Source organism: Coregonus lavaretus, assembly GCF_964263955.1.
Source record: "Coregonus lavaretus genome assembly, chromosome: 11".
Taxonomy (NCBI): domain Eukaryota; kingdom Metazoa; phylum Chordata; class Actinopteri; order Salmoniformes; family Salmonidae; genus Coregonus; species Coregonus lavaretus.
The window spans coordinates 43,526,189-43,546,464 of record NC_139998.1 but is presented as its reverse complement, the minus strand read 5'-3'; the positions used below and the strand labels follow the sequence as shown (position 1 = coordinate 43,546,464).

Below are 20,276 nucleotides of genomic sequence, written 5' to 3'. Positions count from 1 at the left end.
GGCATATTCTCTTCTTTCATTTTTATACTGTATGAATTTTCTCTTTTGCATCCACTGACCTGTCCTCTCTTTCTCTTCCCTCTTTTTTTGCCGCCACTTCCTTTTTGATTCCCTGTCCTGTCCTCCACCTCTCTCGGCTGCTGCTGCTGCTGCTTTCCTTGTGCCTTACCTGCACTACTTCCTGCTGCCCTTTGACCTCCAGATGAACTTTACGCTCAGAAGCTGAAGTACAAGGCTATCAGCGAGGAGCTGGACCATGCCCTCAATGACATGACCTCCTTGTAGACATCTCTTTCTGCCTGTCTCCTGCTGCCTCCAGGGTCTGTCCTCTCACCCTTCCCACTTTAGGCTATTGTGTCCCAGGGTTAGCCTCCTGAAATAACATTTCTCCTGTTCTTTGTGCCTTCTGTCCATCTCACTGTGCAATTAAACTAATTAAAAGCTAATTATTTCCTACATCTCAACTCTCCTTTCTTCTTGAATGAAATAGTACTGATATTACATAGTCTTTATAATGTGATAAACAACTGTTTTAAGGTGAGAATTTATGGAGGGTGGCATGCATTCACATTGAGTGTCCCTCACCTCCTTTTTATAAAACATTTGTCACGCAACTTCATACATTACCGTCATCAGTGTTATATATGCAAATCTACCTTTTGTTTTGGGCAGGGTTCTTTTAGTGTGTTTGGGTTTTGCAAATGGAACAACTTAACACAACCACAGCAGTTACAGTATGTAAAACAGCTGTTAGACATCCTGTATAGGAATGGCTTTGGATTCTGTGTAGAATATTGTTTACCAAACCTAAGGAGAATGAATTCATATTAATCAACTTTATGGTGGTCCTGTCATGTGTGGTTTTATTCAATATTTCTTCAATGTATTTTTTGTTTTATTTTTAGAAAAATTAGCATGTGCCAAAGAAGAAAACCTGGGAATGCATCAAGTCCTGGATCAAACACTGCAAGAGCTCAACAGCTTATAAAGATGATGATGATGATGAGGAAGATGGAGAGGATAAAAGTCTTGCAACATTCCATAAATATTCTATTTCATTCCACATTTTGAGCTGTGAAGTCTTTTTCCCAGCGAAAGGGGATTAACTTAAATACTTGTACACTTAATAGTTCTCTCTTTTTAAGTCACAACTTTCTCTCTAATGTCTCTGTTCAAGAGAAATACATACCAACCTTCCTCGAATCCCCTGATTCTTATGTGTACAGCATTTTGTTTTCTGGAACTTTGAGATTATAGACCAGCGTTAGAGAAAATTGATAACAGACCAAATGGATAATCACACCAATGAGTCAAGAATAGAAAAACGACAACTCATATTTGAAATGTGCACTCCAACATCATGTTTTTGAAATAGGTTATGTTATATGTATGGCCTTCATTTATGTATGATTCATGAGCTCCACCTAGAGTTCTTATGCGAACAGTTGACAGGAATCAGCTTTTACCAACTGACAAGGTCATATTTAGTGCATGCACAATGTATGTGAACATATCCATAGGTTGGACTGTGCCTTTTAATAATGAGCCAATATTCTAGCTTTGGTGTATGTGTGTGTGTTAACATGGTCATTGAGACTAGAGGAAGACTCATGGAAAGGATGGTGAACATGTCTGTGGTGCTACTGCTGGTGGTAAAACACTTTGACTGTCAGTCAGGTGGCGGGATTGCCAAAGCCAAAATAAACATCATACAAATCTTTAAAAGAACTACATCCCCTTCCGCTATGGCCTGACATGCCTGCCACTATCCCAGCTCTGCATTTGACTGCCTAGCCTAAGTGTAAAATCATATTCCTGTTATTATATTATGGTGGTAGCATATTTAGTAAAACTGAAACCAAAACAGCACCCCTGGGTCCACAATCAAGGTAATAAAACATGGATACTTATTGTACATAGTAGAATAATGATAGTTATTGAGATGTATTGCTCCAGTTTTACACTACTTTCGGTCAGGGGAACTCTCGAAACCAAAGAATACACATACCAAGAGAAGATGAACTGTCAAAATGTTTTATTGTTGTCTGTGAAGGTGATCAATCATGGCTTCTCATCCTTCAGCCTTGAAAAAAGCCTCATATTTTAATGAGTCTGTGTTTAAATGTTTCATTCACTTTTCCCGCTTTCAGTTTAATAAATTTGTACACAACGACCTGGCTCAAGAGATGATTTATTATAATATTTAGTAAGAAAAATAGAAATGTCAAACATTCAGAGACAAACCACTTCAACATATATTACATTATTGCTATTCAATATGAAAAGAATACATATTGTAGTTGAACAATATTGTAATCTGTTTACATCATAATAAGGACAAAACACTCAATAAGCTCAGCTGAATATCCCCATTCCATTCAATATAATTTAATATTTTCTGAATCATCCATGGTCCACATTTCACGATTGATCACAGTTGATAGCTCACTACTGAAATCTCACTCAGTGTTGCTTTCTTCTGAAGGAGCAGCCTGGATAGGGGTGAGAAAGAGAACTGGTAAAGTCAATAATCAGTAGACATTCAACAGAGCTCTACACTAATATATTTTGGGCATATGCTACTGTATAAGTTCTTGAGCAATGTGATTGTACAACAGTCTTCTTACCCTCAGTGAGGCGGCATTTCCCCCCTCTGGGCTGGCACAGGATGAAGGAGCAGCCGCCACAGGGCACCACTTTCTGGGCATGACTGAACACTGTGGTGATCCTGTAGCAGCCTGGAATAAAGTTGAAAACAAATGTGTTTTTCTGTAACCTTATATAATATTTTTTCTTTAATAAACATTTGTAAATGCTATATTTATTTTCATGCTTTATTTTTTGTAAATTATTATAATTCTTATACACTACCAGTCAAAAGTTTGGACACACCTACTCATTCAAGGGTTTTTCTTTATTAAAAAAAAAAAGTACATTGTAGAATAATAGTGAAGTTATCAAAACAATGAAATTACATATGGAATCATGTAGTAACCAAATAAATGTTAAACAAATCAAAATATATTTTATATGTAAGATTCTTCAAATAGCCAGGTGTGCCTTCTTAAAAGATAATTTGTGGAATTTATTTCCTTCTTAATGCGTTTGAGCATACAGAAGACAGCCCTATTTGGTAATAGACCAAGTCCATATTATGGCATAAACAGCTCAAATAAGCAAAGAGAAACAACAGTCCATCATTACTTTAAGACATGAAGGTCAGTCAATACTGAAAATGTCAAGAACTTTGAAAGTTTCTTCAAGCGCAGTCGCAAAAACTATCAAGCGCTATGATGAAACCGGCTCTCATGAGGACCGCCACAGGAATGGAAGACCCAGAGTTACCTCTGCTGCAGAGGATAAGTTCATTAGAGTTACCAGCCTCAGAAATTGCAGCCCAAATAAATGCTTCACAGAGTTCAAGTAACAGACACATCTCAACATCAACTGTTCAGAGGGGACTGTGTGAATCAGGCCTTCATGGTCGAATTGCTGCAAAGAAACCACTACTAAAGGCCACCAATAAGAAGAAGAGACCTGCTTGGGCCAAGAAACACAAGTGATGGACATTAGACCGATGGAAATGTGTCCTTTGGTGTGGAGTCCAAATTGGAGATTTTGGGTTCAAACCACATTGTCTTTGTGAGACGCGGTGTGGGTGAACGGATGATCTCCACATGTGTAGTTCCCACCGTAAAGCATGGAGGAGGAGGTGTTATGGTGTGGGGGTGCTTTGCTGGTGACACTGTCTGTGATTTATTTAGAATTCAAGGCACACTTAACCAGCATGGCTACCACAGCATTCTGCAGCGATACGCCATCCCATCTGGTTTGGGCTTAGTGGGACTATCATTTGTTTTTCAACAGGACAATGACCCAACACATCTCCAGGGTGTGTAAGGGCTATTGTACCAAGAAGGAGAGTGAGGAGTGCTGCATCAGATGACCTGGCCTCCACAATACCCCGACCTCAACCCAATTGAGATGGTTTGGGATGAGTCGGACTGCAGAGTGAAGGAAAAGCAGCCAACAAGTGCTCAGCATATGTCGGAACTCCTTCAAGACTGTTGGAATAGCATTCCAGGTGAAGCTGGTTGAGAGAATGTCAAGAGTGTGCAAAGCTATCATCAAGGCACAGGGTGGCTATTTGAAGAATCTCAAATATAAAATATATTTTGATTTGTTTAACACTTTTTTGGTTACTAAATGATTCCATATGTGTTATTTCATAGTTTTGATGTCTTCACTATTATTATACAATGTAAAGATTAGTACAAATAAATAAAAACCCTTGAATGAGTAGGTGTGTCCAAACTTTTGACTGGTACTGTAGATGTCAATGCAAAAAGTTGCAACTTGGGCAGTTGATGTAGCCTACATCCTTAATACTCACCAGGGCATTTTACATCCATGAAGTAGGAGTTGGGACTTAGAACCAACCTCTTCTTCTTGTGTCTTTGCCTCTCAGCCTCCAAAGTAGGGTGCAATAGGTCCTTAGCAAGCTGCAATATGGATTAATGTATAAATATATGTTTTCACAGCTCGCACCATTAGAACCATTGAAAAATATAAAACCATATGAAAGGGGAAACCATTAGTTTGTTATAATCGTTGATATAAATGTATGGTTTTGATGTAAATAAGTCAAGGGCACCCTCTCATGTCTGATACAAGAACTGCAGCAGAGCTATTTCTGAGGCATGCCCAGACATGTATCCCATTCCCAGAACAGGCACCTCTATTTTATTTGCTAAATGGGTCATGTTTTAAACCAAACCATAGTCTTCTTAACTTATTGTTGAACTTGACTGAATCATTAGCTAGTGCTGAGCGATTAACCGAGATTTAGTTTTGTTCCGGTTATTAAACAACTAATTGACCAACGTCAGTCAATTACTTGGATTCCATTTAGTTTGGTTTTAGTGGGTGGGTGGATGTATAATGCGAAGATCAAGCAACCCAAAGGTTGCAAGTTCGAATCTCATCATGGACAACTTTAGCATTTTCACTTATTAACAACTTTTCAACTACTTACTACTTTTTATAACTACTTCACAACTACTTAGCATTTTTGCTATCCCTTCCCCTAACCATTTTAGCTAACCCTTCACATAACCCTAACCTAACTCCTAAATTTAACCTTAAGCCTAACCCCTAGCCTAGCTAACATTAACGAGCTAGCTAACGTTAGCCACCTAGCTAGAATTCGTAACAGAATAATACGAAATAATCTGAAACCAGGTTGCCACCGGCTGACTGTTACGGCCTAAACAGAGAAGGGATTATTAGGCTATTAAAAATAATAAAATAATAAAATAAAAAGTAACACATACACTGGAAATATTGTATTATTTCAACTAATTTCTTATTTTTCTACATTTAAGTCATTTAGCAGACGCTCTTATCCAGAGCGACTTACATGAGCAATTAGGGTTAAGTGCCTTGCTCAAGGGCACATCGACAGATTTTTCATCTAGTCGGCTCAGGGATTAGAACCAGCGACCTTTCGGTTACTGGCACAACGCTCTTAACCACTAAGCTACCTGCCGCCCTATTGACGTCTACCCAATGGAACCTGATAGAGACAATGGAATATTTTCAATGTTTTGGCAAATGAATGTTCACTATTTTTGGCTTTGCAATTTCCATTAAAAATACCTAAAATCATTGTAATGCAATTATTTCATAATGCATTTCATGTTTAAAAAAATGATCGAAAACGAAAACCATGATTTTTTTTAAATAATCGAACTGAAACGGAAGCAACCTCAAAAAGCACTAATAACTCAGCACTATTAGCTACTGACTGCAATGTTCATGGTCAAGACACGACCTCCAATAAACATGTACACGTTGTACAGTATTTGACTGGCTATTCCAAAGATGTAAACACAATACGTGTGGCTATACTTCTCACATGAGCAAAGGAAAAACACTTACCGACATTGCTTCTCTTGGTTATTGTTATTTCACTCACTGGCACTGCACTTTCGACTTTGATTAGAAAATTATAGCACTGCTTGCAGACTAATATCGTTGTTGTGAAGCTGAGAAGATAAGGGTGGGATCACATCTTAATGGGTGGGATATTGCCTGCAAGCGCACAATCAGCTGACGTTTCCATTTTGATTGACAGCTGGTAATTCAGGGATCCACAGCAGCAAGAGAGACATGTTGTTAGTCCAATCACTGGTCCAGTAAATCGGGCAAAGTAGCAACGTATCTCTTTGCAAAACTGCCGGGCGGGATTTCCGCAATTGCTAATAATATGGCGAAGACTTACGATTACTTGTTTAAACTACTGTTAATCGGCGATTCTGGCGTCGGAAAGACATGTGTGTTGTTCAGGTTTTCAGAAGATGCCTTCAACTCAACATTTATCTCCACAATTGGTATGTGAATTTCGTAAGTTTTCTGGTTAGAAAAGTTATGCCGGAGGACGGGTAGCTAGCAGCAATGCTAGTGAGCGCCCATCCTGTCATGCTATCGCTAGTTAGCTGGCTAGCTATCTATCTATCTTATTTGGTTAGCATTCAGGACTAGCTAGCTAGTTAATTTAACCGGCTTGTCACTTCTCGATTGGCAATAAAACCAGCACTTCAGCATCCCCGTCATACCTCAAATTGAGATTTTCATGAGATTTAAGCAGGCGACGTCACCTGACTCCTTAGCTAACTAACGTTAGCTGTCAAGTGAGCAAAAACAAGCTTACTCTGACTCGTTAGCTAGCTAAATTAACAGTGAAGTTCACTTCCTACACAACAAGCAATACATGAAAGAGTTTGCTAGTTCAAACCACTCACTGTAACATTACAGAAAGGTTAGTTTAGTAGCTACAGGTTGGGGAGGTATCCCCTGAAGTTATGCAGCCATTTACGTTAGACAAGCCATCTCTCAAATTGAAGTTGTGCACTTCCTGTGTCTGGCCTGCAGCATCATCTAAAAAGATGGGCCTCCGTAGCCAGAACCCAGTCTCTCTGGACATGATATCATGCAAATAAATACTAGCTAGCCTTCAAGCAAATGTTGAATGCAGTCTGCTTTTGCCACTTGTGCATAAACAATGCTGTAGGCCTACTGCGGCAGGTAACTTAGTGGGTAAGAGCATTGTGCCAGTAACCGAAAGGTCGCTGGTTCTAATCCCCGAGCCGACTAGGTGAAAAATCTGTCGATGTGCCCTTAAGGGTACTTAACCCTAATTGCTCCTGTAAGTCGCTCTGGATAAGAGCGTCTGCTAAATGACTCAAATGTAAATGTACAAAATAAATCAACCTCAAATGGTTGTGTTTCAAGGATCCTTTGTCGTTTGGAGCGCTGTGGTTAGACAATAGTGAAATAAAATTAAGTGGGTAGCAGTGCAAGAATTGTCTCACTCTTGCTATTCCTCTTTTAGGTATTGACTTTAAAATTAGAACTGTAGAACTAGACGGTAAGAAGATCAAGCTACAGATATGGTAAGACAGCCCTTTGACTTCTTCACAGAATGTCTCTGAAATTATGTCTTGAGAAAGTGCACGTTTGGAATGATCAAAATTGGCCTTTAATTCTACAATTGGGTTAAATCAGGGATGGGAATTAAAGGCTCTCATTGTGTTGTTCTCTCCCAGGGACACAGCTGGCCAGGAGCGGTTTCGAACAATCACAACAGCATACTACAGAGGAGCCATGGTCAGTTGCCTTGCTTCACTATGTCACTCTCACAATGTCACTCTCCTACATGAGAATAAAATCCATATTCAGAGACTTTCATGGCGATCAATTTTTGCATCATTTATGTTAGGCCTAGATTGCACGCTAGTTTGAGTCCCTCCCTTTATTTTGTAAATGAAGCACTACATACCTGAGATCATCCATGGGATGTGTGTGAAATCGCACTGGAATCCTGTTCAGGCCCTTCATAACAATTAGCTTTTCTCTCAAGTGTACAAGTCTCTCAAGTTTACCAGGATGTTAATATCTGACATACATTGTTAAAATGGTTGTTGTTTACCAAGTCTCTGTTTTTGTTTTTCTCCCCAGGGCATCATGTTGGTCTACGACATCACCAATGAGAAGTCATTTGACAACATCAAGAACTGGATAAGGAATATAGAGGAGGTAATTATCAGAAATTATCAACAGGGTAGATTGGTTCCTGGATGCTGATTTGCTGAAACAGCATTTTAAATGTCACATGGTGCCTAAGAACAGTGTTTCCGCTGCAATCATTTAGCTGTGGCGCAGGCAAACTCACTGCTCAATGACAAAAAAAATTTGAACAAAAATATTGAAAGACGCTAGAACAGTCCACATTTACTTTTTTCCTGCAAACAAAACGAGTAATGACTAGAAACACCAGACAACCCCATAGTAAAATAGTTGATCTATTTACCTAGTCAGCTTGTTGTGCGTTCTATGCTAGATAAATATTCCTCTCAAGGCGCATTCAAGTTATGAGTGCCATAGGGAGGGAAACATGTTTCCTGACAAGCAGTCAAAAATAATATTGTGATATTGTCAAAATGATACAATATATTGTCAAAAATAAAATCCCGATATGTAACTGTATCGATTATTTTCCCCCATCACAAATATCAAATAATATGGACCATGCATAGGCTATATGCATGGTCCAATATGCTAAAATAATTCTAACACATATTTTTATCAATATGTTATTGGGATCATTTCTGGAGGTGGAAATTATATTTGAGATGGTGTCAGCATGATTTTATTTTCATTAATTTTGGAGTAGAATGTCCTTTTTAAAAAGTCACCAGAACTGAGCTTCTCAGTCCTTCTACGTAAAAATTATCCAGTGGGGACCCCAGACACCATAAACAGTTCTAATTACGTTTGTAACCAGTTTATAATAGCAATAAGGCACCTTAGGGGTTTGTGGTATATGGCCAATATACCACGGCTAAGGGCTGTTCTTACGCACGACGCAACGCGGAGTGCCTGGATACAACCCTTAGCCATGGTATATTGGCCAAATACCACACCCCTTTGGGCCTTATTGCTTACATATACCGTAACCACACCACCTCGGGCCTTATCGCTTAATTGTAACGTGCAGTGCATTCGAAAAGTATTCAGACACCTTCCCCTTTTCCACATTTTATTACGTTACAGCCTTGTTCTAAAATGGATTACATACATTTTTTCCCTCATCAATCTACACACAATACCCTTTAATGACAAAGCGAAAACAGGTTTTTAGAAAATGTTGCAAATGTATTACAAATAACAAACAGAAATACCTTATTTACATAAGTATTCAGACCCTTTGCTATGAGACTCGAAATTGAGCTCAGGTGCATCCTGTTTCCATTGATCATCCTTGATGTTTCTGCAACTTGATTGGAGTCCACCTGTGGTAAACTCAATTGATTGGACATGATTTGGAAAGTCACACACCTGTCTATATAAGGTCCCACAGTTGACAGTGCATGTCAGAGCAAAAACCAAGCCATGAGGTCAAAGGAATTGCCCGTAGAGCTCCGAGACAGGATTGTGTCGAGGCACAGATCTGGGGAAGGGTCCCAAAACATTTCTGCAGCATTGAAGGTCCCCAGGAACACCGTGGCCTCCATCATTCTTAAATGGAAGAAGTTTGGAACCACCAAGACTCTTCCTAGAGCTGGCCGCCCGGCCAAACTGAGCAATCGGAGGAGAAGGGTCTTGGTCAGGGAGGTGACCAAGAACCTGATGGTCACTCTGACAAAGCTCCAGAGTTTCTCTGTGGAGATGGGAGAACCTTCCAGAAGGACAACTATCTCTGCAGCACTCCACCAATCAGAGCTTTATGGTAGAGTGGCCAGACGGAAGCCACTCCTCAGTAAAAGGCACATGACAGCCCGCTTGGGGTTTGCCAAAAGGCACTTAAAGACTCTCAGTCCATGAGCCACAAGATTCTCTGATGAAACTAAGATTGAACTCTTTGGCCTGAATGCCAAGCGTCACGTCTGGAAGAAACCTGGCACCATCCCTACGGTGAAGCATGGTGGTGGCAGCATCATGCTGTGGGGGTGTTTTTCAGCAGCAGGGACTGGGAGACTAGTCAGGATCAAGGCAAAGATTAACTGAGGAAAGTACAGAGAGATCCTTGATAAAAACCTGCTCCAGAGTGCTCAGGACCTCAGACTGGGGCGAAGGTTCACCTTCCAACAGGACAACGACCCTAAGCACACAACCGACAATGCAGGAGTGGCTTCGGGACAAGTCTCTGAATGTCCTTGAGTGACCCAGCCAGAGCCCGGACTTGAACCTGATCTAACATCTCTGGAGAGACCTGAAAATAGCTGTGCAGCGATGCTCCCCATCCATCCTGACAGAGCTTGAGAGGATCTGCAGAGAAGAATGAGAGAAACTCCCCAAAAACAGGTGCGCCAAGCTTGTAGCGTCATACCCAAGAAGACTCAAGGCTGTAATCGCTGCCAAAGGTGCTTCAACAAAGTACTGAGTAAAGGGTCTGAATACTTATGTTTTTTTTATATATATATTCATTTGCAAACATTTCTAAAAACATGTTTTTGCTTTGTCATTATGGGGTATTGTGTGTAGAATGAGGGGGAAAAACAATTTAATCCATTTTAAAATAAGGCTGTAACGTAATAAAATGTGTAAAAAGTCAAGCGGTCTGAATACATTCCGAATGCACTGTATATCTCTGAAGTCTGTACGAGAACAGAAATGACTTTTTTTATTTAAGTACGTTTTAGTGAAAAGTAGCAATTGCATTACATTACACTTTATGTATGATCAATCTTCTGTCTTCGTGTCCAGCATGCCTCTGCTGACGTGGAGAAGATGGTTCTGGGCAACAAGTGTGACGTCAATGACAAACGACAGGTGTCCAAAGATGGAGGGGAGAAGGTGGGTGATCATCACTGATCAGGAAATGAAAAATATCATATCATAAACTACCTGACTGATATCCAAGTGTCTATACAGTAGATGTAGATGTTTTGTGCTACTGTCCATGTTTGCTGTGTGACAGGTGTCCAAAGACAGACGGGAGAAGGTGGGTGATCAGTAAACGTTATGTAGGCTATTATCAATAATTATAATCAATGACTCGCATCTGAGTATCTACAGATAGATAGATTTGGTAGATTTGTGATTGAGCTACTGTCCATGTTCGCTGAGTCTTTTTTTGTGCGTCCCATTTATCTCCCTTTGGCAGTTGGCGTTGGAGTATGGTATCAAGTTTATGGAGACCAGTGCAAAGGCCAATATCAACGTGGAGAATGTGAGTTGACTCATTCTCAGCAGTTAAAAAAACAACAATGGAAGTACAGTAATTGTTCTGTTGGGTTGAAAGAGACTGCACATTGTTTTGTCTCTTTGATCTCAATTTGTCCTGTTTTTTCCACCTTGACATTTCAGGCATTTATGACCCTTGCAAGAGACATCAAGGCGAAAATGGACAAGAAATTAGTAAGTGTGTGTGTTGAATGTGCAAACCTATTTTAGATGGGGTATTGTGTATGTGCTATGACTAAAACTGTTTATGTGTGTGTTCCAGGAGGGCAACAATCCTCAGGGCAGCAGTCATGGTGTGAAGATCACAGAACAGCCCAAGAAGAGCAGTTTCTTCCGCTGCACCCTCCTGTGAGGACCACGATCTTATCATTGTCCACAGCTGGACAGAACTGGACTGGGCTTGCTCAGAGCTCTCCTCTCCTCTTTCGCCATGTTCTCATCCCTCTCTCATTCCCGATATCCCAGACCTCTTTGGGCTTTGAGCTTTTTTCTGCTTCTTCATGTGCCCCCAGTTTACAAACGGTAGCGTTTATTGGCAGGTGGATCAATCAGTAGATCAATCAGGGTTGTTGGATGGGTGTTAGATGGAGGTCTCTATACCAGGCACTCTTCTGTACCATCATGCTCTTATATCGTCTCTCGTAATTACACGTAGGTTTCTGCTCACCCTCTCCTTTCTCTCTGTCTTCTGCAACGGTTATTGTCACAGATACTGTATGTTGCTCTGTGGTTGCACTGCTGCCAAAGTTGAACCTTAGTGAGGTTTTGTCTCAACATGGATTGACCTTATTCTTAAAAGCAGTGGCTTAATTCCATGATAAGACTAATTAACCATCATACATCTGACGTCTTCTGTGAGATTGTTGACTTCCGTGTCATCTAGCTACTATGGAGATTTATTCCAAATGTGTCATCTATGCGTCCCTGTTTTTCCTTTCTCAAATGATAGTGATTCTCTCTTATTCTACCTTGAAAATCCCCATTTGCCATCCAACAAATAACATACAAGAAAGCCACTTATTTTCTTATGATAATACTTTAGGTAAGATAATACAATTCTGAAGTGTTAGTCTTACAATGTTAATAGTAAAGACATACCATTTTAACGACATAGCTGAAAATTAGCTTCTGTGTTCAGTATTTTACGTGTACTCTACCATTATGCAGTTCAGATTATTTTCATGCGCAAGGTTTGCAATGATTATAAACCATATATTTGAGTGTTAGAACAATTCTATGCGCTGGTAACTGCACATTGAGTTAAACCCTGTTTTACTGTGTACTCTTGCACTTTAGTAGTGAAATTGGCTTCACAGCTTACAATTTGCAAAAGCATGTCTTATTCCGGTCCCTTGTATGGAAGTATAGGAATATGTCAGTATTCATTAGAACTATTACATTCCAGAACTTGTGCCAGAGGCTATAAGTTATAATCATCTGTTCCACAATAACATCAGTCTAGTTAGGAAATTAATTGTAATCTAACAATTGAATGCATACATTTACCACATTTTTAGTTTTGGCATTCAAAATGTGTTTTAATATTATACCACTCCACAAAACATTGTGAGTACCTCATTGCCCCAAATATTCATTTTATGTATGATGCAGAGACCACTGAAATAGACATATAGTCCTTTGGGTGGTAATTGCTTTATGTCATTTTTAACGTGCTATGTCTTATGCACCCTTTTCAAATTCCAGCCTTTCAGCCTATTCCTTACTTGTTTACTGGTTGTTATAATTGTGATACTGTAATACAGTGACAATTGCGCCAAAGTAGGCTGCCTTTTATAGTTGTTTTGTAAGCCTATATTCCCATTCCTAGTCAAATGTGGTGATTTTATAAGAGCTCAATTGAATGTCAACCTACTGTATTGAGAATATTTGAAACAGAAATGCCATGAATATTAATTTCCAGGTTTATTACTATGTTCTCCTTTTTTCTGTTGATTTATCAATATGCTGTGACATTCTAGTTCGCTAGAGAACCACTCCTGCTGCTTCTTTAGGGAAAAGGCTACACGGACACTCCTGACCTGCTAACCAATATTTAATTTAAGAATTGGTTAAAATTAGGTTAGGGTCAGGGTTAATCTATCTATCTATCAATCAAATGTATTTATTTATAAAGCCCTTTTTACATCAGCAGATGTCACAAAGTGCTTATACAGAAACCCAGCCTAAAACCCCAAACTGCAAGCAATACAGATTTAGAAGCACGTGGCTAGGAAAAACTCCCTAGAAGTATCAGGAACCTAGGAAGAAACCTAAAAAGGAACCAGGCTCTGAGGGGTGCCCAGTCCTCTTCTGGCTGTGCCGGGTGAAGATAAGAGTGCATGGCCGTTAAGGGTTTGGTTAAGGTAAAGGTCAGTTTTAGATTTTGGTTAGTCGTTTTGAAGGTCAGCAGTGTCCTTATAGTCCCTCCCCTTTAGTCAAGAGGAGTAGCTATGTGTTATCCTGATTTAACTCCAAGGCTCAAATGTTGCGTTGATCCCAAGTACTAATGTGCCAGTATTAAGACCACAATCTATTTAGGTGTGTTTTCAGTTGAAGGTATTGGCATTGCATACTGTATTCGAAGCAAGATAACGGCATACCACTGTAGTGACATGACGATGGACTAAAATGTTACAAGCAAGAGGACATGTAGTCAGTAGAGTGAAACAACAATCCAAGTATGAAAGTGCCCTTGTAGAAAGCCTGCTCTTGATTATGCACTTTTCAATAATTCTCCATTGTCACGAAAGACCAAATGATGAAGAGTTGCAATATTCTACAGTACAGTCCCTATCCTCAAGACTTAATTTTAGTCTAAGCGATTTAAGTCAGCTTCAGGGTGTTAAATGGATGCCTGAAGGCTGGAGGAAAGTGACCTTTCATATTGGATTTAGCATTTTGTTTTTGTTCTTATCTGTCCTTCTCTCTGAGCTTGCCACTGTACATGGCAACAGAAGTGGCTTATTTTCACCTGATGCTTGATATCATGGGCTTTGGAACAATGCATCATGAGACTGTAGGACCTCTTGAAGCTTTTCACATTTGATTTGAAGAACAGCTTCTCTTTGAGATTAGAAATGCGCAAAGGATCATTCTTGTATAGCTTTCTGTTCTTATACTTATTTTTGTCACCTTGAACTTGCATTTCTCAACGCAAACATCTAGGTAATTGAGCACATGTTAAATCATAGCAAAGGAACAACAATGACTTCCCCATGAATTATCACAAATGGTTTCTCTAGTTGTGACATTCAAGTAAATTGTCGTTGGAAATTGAATTATTTTCTGTGTCCTCTCTTGTGTAAAACACCACATGGGTGGGACACAGTCAGTTTGTTGGACTGTTGTATGTCTTAAGGACCTTACAAAGGTCTGGCAAATGTTTCATCAGAATACCAGTTATTATGAAGGTTTATTTTCCTTCTGGTGGAACTATTTGTACATCTTTTTCAGTTTATAAATTACTTTTCTTTGAACATATCATTAGCATTCAATGTTCAAGACAATAATTTGGATTTCATAGTTGATTATGGGTTAAATGGAGGAGAAAATCAATTTACAATTGTAAATAAGAAAAATATCTACAATGATTTTACTGTAGCCTACTTTCATAAATCTTGTTGAATTGATCTACACGTTTGTAGATATGTGTACTTTTGATGATTTATTAAAATGAGATTCTTTTAAAACGTACTGCATTTTGTCAATTTACTTTAAATGTATTAGGCTACCAGTTGTCCCAATGAATTCCTATAATGAGGGAATATTGAAGATATTGAAGAGATCCGACAATAGCCACTGTCGTGTTATATTTATTTTCTACACTTTCGATAGCACCTTTGCTGTTTACATAATTTTTTATGGCACCTGTTGAGAAACAAAACTTTTACGAATTAATCTTAATTTTATCAATGGATATTGAATAGGCCTAATCCTATATAGAATTCATTAACATTTTACAAAACAAAATAGCTTGATAAAGCTGTAATACCAAGGACAATACCACATATAGAACAACGAGACAGATATTTCACTGAATGTTTAAATTAAGCATCCGCTTGGCGTTTCCACTCACTACCAAATGTGGTAGTGAGAGGAAGCACACTGGCGGGCAGTGGGGGAAGAATGAACGAGATGGATTTTGGCCGACATTCTGCAAATGTTCTCATCGATGAAACATTTGATCTCAATACAGTTTTCTGTTCCCAAAACTAGAATATGTTATGAATAGAGTGGACTAAGGTGTGTAGACTTTACCCTTTGCAAAAGTTTTTACAAATCGCGTTGTTTAGAAGGAGTGCAAAGGTGAATTGGGTTAATGCACACGCGAACTTCACAGAGTAGGCGTTCCCTAACAGAAATATGCAGATGATGCTAGAACGCGCCAGTAAGATCTCGCTATCTCGTGCTTGGCTCTGCCCCCCTCCTTGCTTGTTCTGCACAATATGGCTCATTTGTTCCCATTCGAAACGACAGGCTCTGGTCTATCTTGGTTTAGTTGTAAAAAATCTTTGATAGTACTCTTTGGTAATACCTATTGAGGATTTTGGAAGGGGGGGATATGTTTTTTTGGTTGCAGAATGCTTTCTTGAACATGTGAACTTTCATGTGCCTTAATAACAAACTGGTATGTGATCTATAAATATGAACTAAGATGTTAAATAACGAGCCTAGTTCAGCCAAGGACAAAGCACTGAGCTATAGGGAGAAAGACAGGATCCTTCCTGGCGTGCCGTGATTGGCTGAGATAATGGTTAATAATGATACTAATGAACTTGTTTAGCTAAACAAAGGAGACAAAAGAGACCCATTCACAATAAACCCCCCTTTAACATGTGACATTTTAAAGAGATGAGTGGGGCTAAAGGCGTCTGCATGCTTCCCAGCCGAAACAGTTCGGGAGAGTTCGTGCATGTATTATGATGAAGGCATCAGAGGGTGTGAATGTTGCTGAGTGGGCATAAACAAAGAGCTCTCTAGAAAATGTTAAAACATTTCAAGGGCAAGTTTCTCTCCGCCCTTTTTCTCAACCTGGACTGGTAGAGGTAACATACTAAATGAAGGGAGACAGATTAATGTACTATGATATTGTAATGACCTGACTAGATCATAAAATAACAACTGTCCAGACAGAGGATTGAGTTTACGAATGGACGGTTTATTAAACCAACTTTACACAGGCTACTGTTTGGCCGTAGCCCACGCCAAATAAATGAAAGATAACCCACAAGCCAATCGTGACCTTCTCTTGTGAAGCCCAGACGTAAAAAAAGAGAGAACAAAGGCTAAACCTGGTCTTAACTTCCAATGCTCCATCCCCCTGCCCAACCCCCCTCCACGCCACTCCGCCAACCGCCAGGATGCCCGGCATCAGAACATTCCAGGCATTTCCGTGATTGGCAGATAGCAGGTTGATTGACATGTCGGACCCCGCGAACACTGGGTACTGGTAGGTACAACACAACCATCTACTAGCCTAACACATAACACACAGCTGTCTGTGCGGGTCGCTACACAGCCCCCCCACCACAAAGTCCCTCGTCCCCGAGGGAACAAACAAAGTCTCTGAAGCGACCCGGAGGTCTCCTTTGCCTGCGTGGCTGTGATGGCCGCAGAGTGCCCCTCTGGGAACCAGGGGATGAAGGCAAGGACATGGGGGACAAGGAAGCGGGAACGGGTAATACAGTCCGTGGCTCTGGGGAACCACGCGGTGACACAGGGGGAGTGGGCTGTCTGGAGCCTTGTCTGCGGCACCTGTGGGTGGGTGCCTGGAGAATGTCATTGCCAGAGAGGGGAATTGTGGGGGTTCCTGGGGTTTGGGGAGAAGAGGCCCCTCTATATGGGGCTAACCTGTCCCGGTGCAGTGTCACCTTTCTCCCCCTGGGAGGAAGCTGCACCCGGTAAACAACCTCCCCTACCCTCTCCAGGACACTGCAGGGTCCCACCCAGTGACTGTCCAACTTGGGGCATCTGCCTTTTTTCCTTAGCGGGCTGTAGACCCAGACCAGCTTCCCAGCCACAAAGTGCCTTCCCCGGGTGTGCACGTCATAGTTCCTCTTCTGCCTCACACCTGCATTCAGCAGCTGCTCTCTGGCGAAGGTGTGGGCTGTCTCCAGGCGGTCCTGGAGTCTCCGGGCATACTCCGGCCCCGGGGAAACATGAGGGCTATCCAGGGGCCGACCAAACGCCATCTCTGCAGGGGTACGGATCTCTCTCCCCAGCATGAGGAGGGCAGGCGTGCAGGAGGTGGAGTCTTGGACAGCGGAGCGGCATGCCATGAGGACCATAGGCAGGTGCTTGTCCCAGTCACGCTGGTGTTTGGAAGAGACGATGGCCAGCTGCTGTCCAAGCGTTTTGTTGAAGCGCTCCACAAGGCCATCACTTTGAGGATGGAGAGGAGTAGTGCGGGTCTTGTGCATACCCAGCCTCTCACACATGGTGGCGAACACACGGGACTCAAAGTTTCTGCCTTGGTCGCTGTGGATGGACTCTGCAGCTCCAAACCTGCTGAACATCCCCGCTGTCAGGGCGTCGACGATGGTCTCTGCCTCCTGGTCAGGCAGAGCATAGGCCTCGGGCCATTTTGTGAAATAGTCCATGGCCGTGAGCACCCAGCGGTTTCCACTGTCTGTGGTGGGGAACGGCCCAACTACATCCACTCCCACCCTCTCCATGGGAGCCCCCACTGGGAACTGTTGGAGCTGAGCATGAGAGCGGCCTGGGGGGCCCTTTCTCGCTGTGCAGTTGTCACAGCGGCGGCAAAAGTCTTCCACATCCCTCTTGTGCTGCCCCCAGTAAAAGCCCTGACGGAGGCGGCGCAGTGTTTTTGTGACCCCAAAGTGTCCAGTCCCCACCCCCCCCATGAGTACTCTGGAGCACAGCCTCCCGCAATGCTTTTGGGACCACCACCTGCCACCTCTCCTCCCCCGTAGCTGACTCCTTCCATGCCCGCTGTAACACGCCATCAGCCAGCCGCAGTCGCTCAAACTTTGACCACAACCCTTTGGTCGCGAGTGAGAGCGCTGTCACCTCTTCCCATGGTGGCCTCACCTGCGCCTCTACCCACTGTAGCACTGGCTGTAGGTCTGTGTCCCGTCCCTGCTGCTGCCCCCATTCAGCCACGTCGACAGTCTGCAGCTCACAGCAGACAGGCCCGCTCGCCCGACACACTGTGGCACAGACCCCCTCCTCTGCACACAGCTCTCTCTCCCGTCCCTCTCTCCGTTCACAGTGGCGGCAGCCGTCTGCAGTACAGGGCCGACGGGACATGTCGTCGGCGTTGGAGTGGCGTGCCCCTGCCCTGTGCACCACCGTGAAGTCATACGGCTGAAGCTCCTCCAACCAGCGTGCCACCTGCCCCTCTGGCTCTCTGAAAGACATGAGCCACTGGAGAGCAGAGTGGTCAGTCCTTACAGTAAAGGGCAGACCACCCAGGTAGTACTTGAAGTGTTTGACGGAAGCCACAACAGCCAAGAGCTCCCGCCGGGTGACACAGTAGCGGCGCTCATGTTTGTCAAATGTTTTGCTGAAGTACGCCACCGCTCTCTCCCCCTCTGGCCCCACCTGGGCCAGCACCCCACCCATGCCCACATTGCTCGCGTCTGTGTCCAGAATAAAGGGCAATGTGAGGTCAGGGGGGGCGAGCACGGGGGCCTCGATCAGTGCACGTTTGAGGGTGTTGAACGCCTCCTCACACTCCACTGTCCAAGTGAAAGCCTTGTCCTTCGGCAGCAGGCGGTTCAGTGGAGCAGCAACGCTTGAGAAGCCCCGTACAAACCTCCTGTAGTACGAGGCCAGGCCCAGGAAGCTCTTCAGCTGACGCTGGTCGGTGGGGGTGGGCCAGTCTCTGACAGCCGCTACCTTGTCCTCCATGGTGCTGATCCCCTCCTTCCCCACTCGGTGGCCCAAGAAGGACACCTCTCTCCTCATGAAGTGGCACTTCTCGGGGTGGAGCTTCAGACCTGCGGCAGCCACCCTCTCCAGCACACACCGTAGCGCCCCCAGGGCTGACTGGAAGGAGCTGCCATGGGCCAGGATGTCATCGAGGTATACCAGACACTGCTGTCGGGGGATGCCATCCAGCACCCTGTCCATCAAACGCTCAAAAGTAGCTGGAGCGTTGCACAGGCCAAAGCACAGGACCTTGAACTGCCAGTGTCCTCTGTTAGTGGAGAACGCAGTTTTGGCTCTGGCCTCTGGGTAGAGGGGCACCTGCCAGTAGCCACTGCGGAGGTCTAGTGAGGAGAACCAGGAGGACCCCCTAACCAGGTCCAGCGACTCATCGATACGTGGTATGGGGTATGAGTCCTTCCTGGTTACCTCATTCAGCCGCCTGTAGTCCGCACAGAACCTCAGCTTGCCCCCCTTCTTCGGAACCATGACGACTGGCGCCGCCCAGGGGCTGTCTGAGGGCTCAATGAAGTCTGCCCGCTGCATCTCCAACACAGCCTTGTCTGCCGCCTCCTGGCGTGCCAGCGGGATACGGCGGGGACGCATCTTGATAGGTCGAGCATCACCTGTGTCGATCTCATGCTGCACCAGATGAGTCTGACCCACCTCTTCCTCACTCAGCGCAAAGCTGTCTCTGAATTCAAACAGCAACTGCCTCAACCGTTCCTGCTGCTCGGGGTCAAGACCAACACAGTTCCTCCCCCATATCTCCCTCACTGCAGACAGTGTCCTCTCCCCTCCCATCTGGGGTAGCTGGGCTGGGGGGGCGCGGCCCGGGCTCACAGAGGACTGTGTCGTGGAGGTAGCTGGGGGAATGTAAGGCAACGCCGTAGGTGACAGGGGGGCTGGGGAAAAGTCACACCCAGATGTGGGGGAGGGGGGGCAGCCATGAGTCTCTGCTGCTTTAACTGTTGGAGTAAAGGGTTTGTTGGGTTGAGTGAATGTGACATTAGGGGCCATGGTGACCTCCGGCCCTCCCTGGAAGCTCAGTGTGCCCCTATTTAGGTCTAACTGGCAGCCTGTGCTCCTAAGAAAGTCCAACCCCAGGATACAAGGGTCCTGCACAGCCGCCACCCACA

The 20,276-nt window shown here is 43.2% G+C and overlaps 3 protein-coding genes across 4 annotated transcripts in view; 2 read left to right on the top strand and 1 right to left on the bottom strand.

The window, feature by feature from the left end:
* The window catches only part of LOC311137237 (tropomyosin alpha-4 chain-like), a 31,891-nt gene extending 29,718 nt beyond the window's left edge, over window positions 1-2,173 (top strand). For both annotated transcript variants that reach the window (XM_084171619.1, XM_084171620.1), the window contains one exon: window positions 906-2,173. In XM_084171619.1, coding sequence (XP_084027745.1) covers window positions 906-988 — 83 coding nt within the window. In that variant the 3' untranslated portion in view covers window positions 989-2,173. The remainder of the gene's footprint in view (window positions 1-905) is intronic.
* Window positions 2,019-6,202, bottom strand: LOC311137239 (small ribosomal subunit protein eS27-like). The gene is made up of 4 exons (XM_084171622.1): window positions 5,941-6,202; window positions 4,394-4,502; window positions 2,628-2,738; window positions 2,019-2,492 (listed from the first exon to the last, which is right to left on the bottom strand). Exons 1-4 carry the CDS (start codon window positions 5,944-5,946, stop codon window positions 2,464-2,466), a joined length of 255 nt encoding a protein of 84 aa, XP_084027748.1. The 5' UTR covers window positions 5,947-6,202; the 3' UTR covers window positions 2,019-2,463.
* A 66-nt stretch (window positions 6,203-6,268) lies between these two features.
* Window positions 6,269-13,173, top strand: LOC311137238 (ras-related protein Rab-8A-like; the record flags this gene model as incomplete). Its single annotated transcript, XM_084171621.1, has 8 exons — window positions 6,269-6,392; window positions 7,394-7,454; window positions 7,608-7,668; window positions 8,020-8,097; window positions 10,768-10,857; window positions 11,168-11,233; window positions 11,371-11,421; window positions 11,510-13,173. 8 exons carry the CDS (start codon window positions 6,269-6,271, stop codon window positions 11,597-11,599), a joined length of 621 nt encoding a protein of 206 aa, XP_084027747.1. The 3' UTR covers window positions 11,600-13,173.
* Window positions 13,174-20,276: the final 7,103 nt, after the last annotated feature.

What these genes read in the sequence shown, in the direction of transcription:
- LOC311137239 (XM_084171622.1), bottom strand. An exon ending in CATGGATGTAAAATGCCCTG is followed by an intron (nt 2,739 to 4,393) that starts GTGAGTATTAAG and finishes ACTTTATTCCAG; the next exon opens with GCTGCTACAGGATCACCACA. An exon ending in GAAATGCCGCCTCACTGAGG is followed by an intron (nt 2,493 to 2,627) that starts GTAAGAAGACTG and finishes ACCCCTATCCAG; the next exon opens with GCTGCTCCTTCAGAAGAAAG.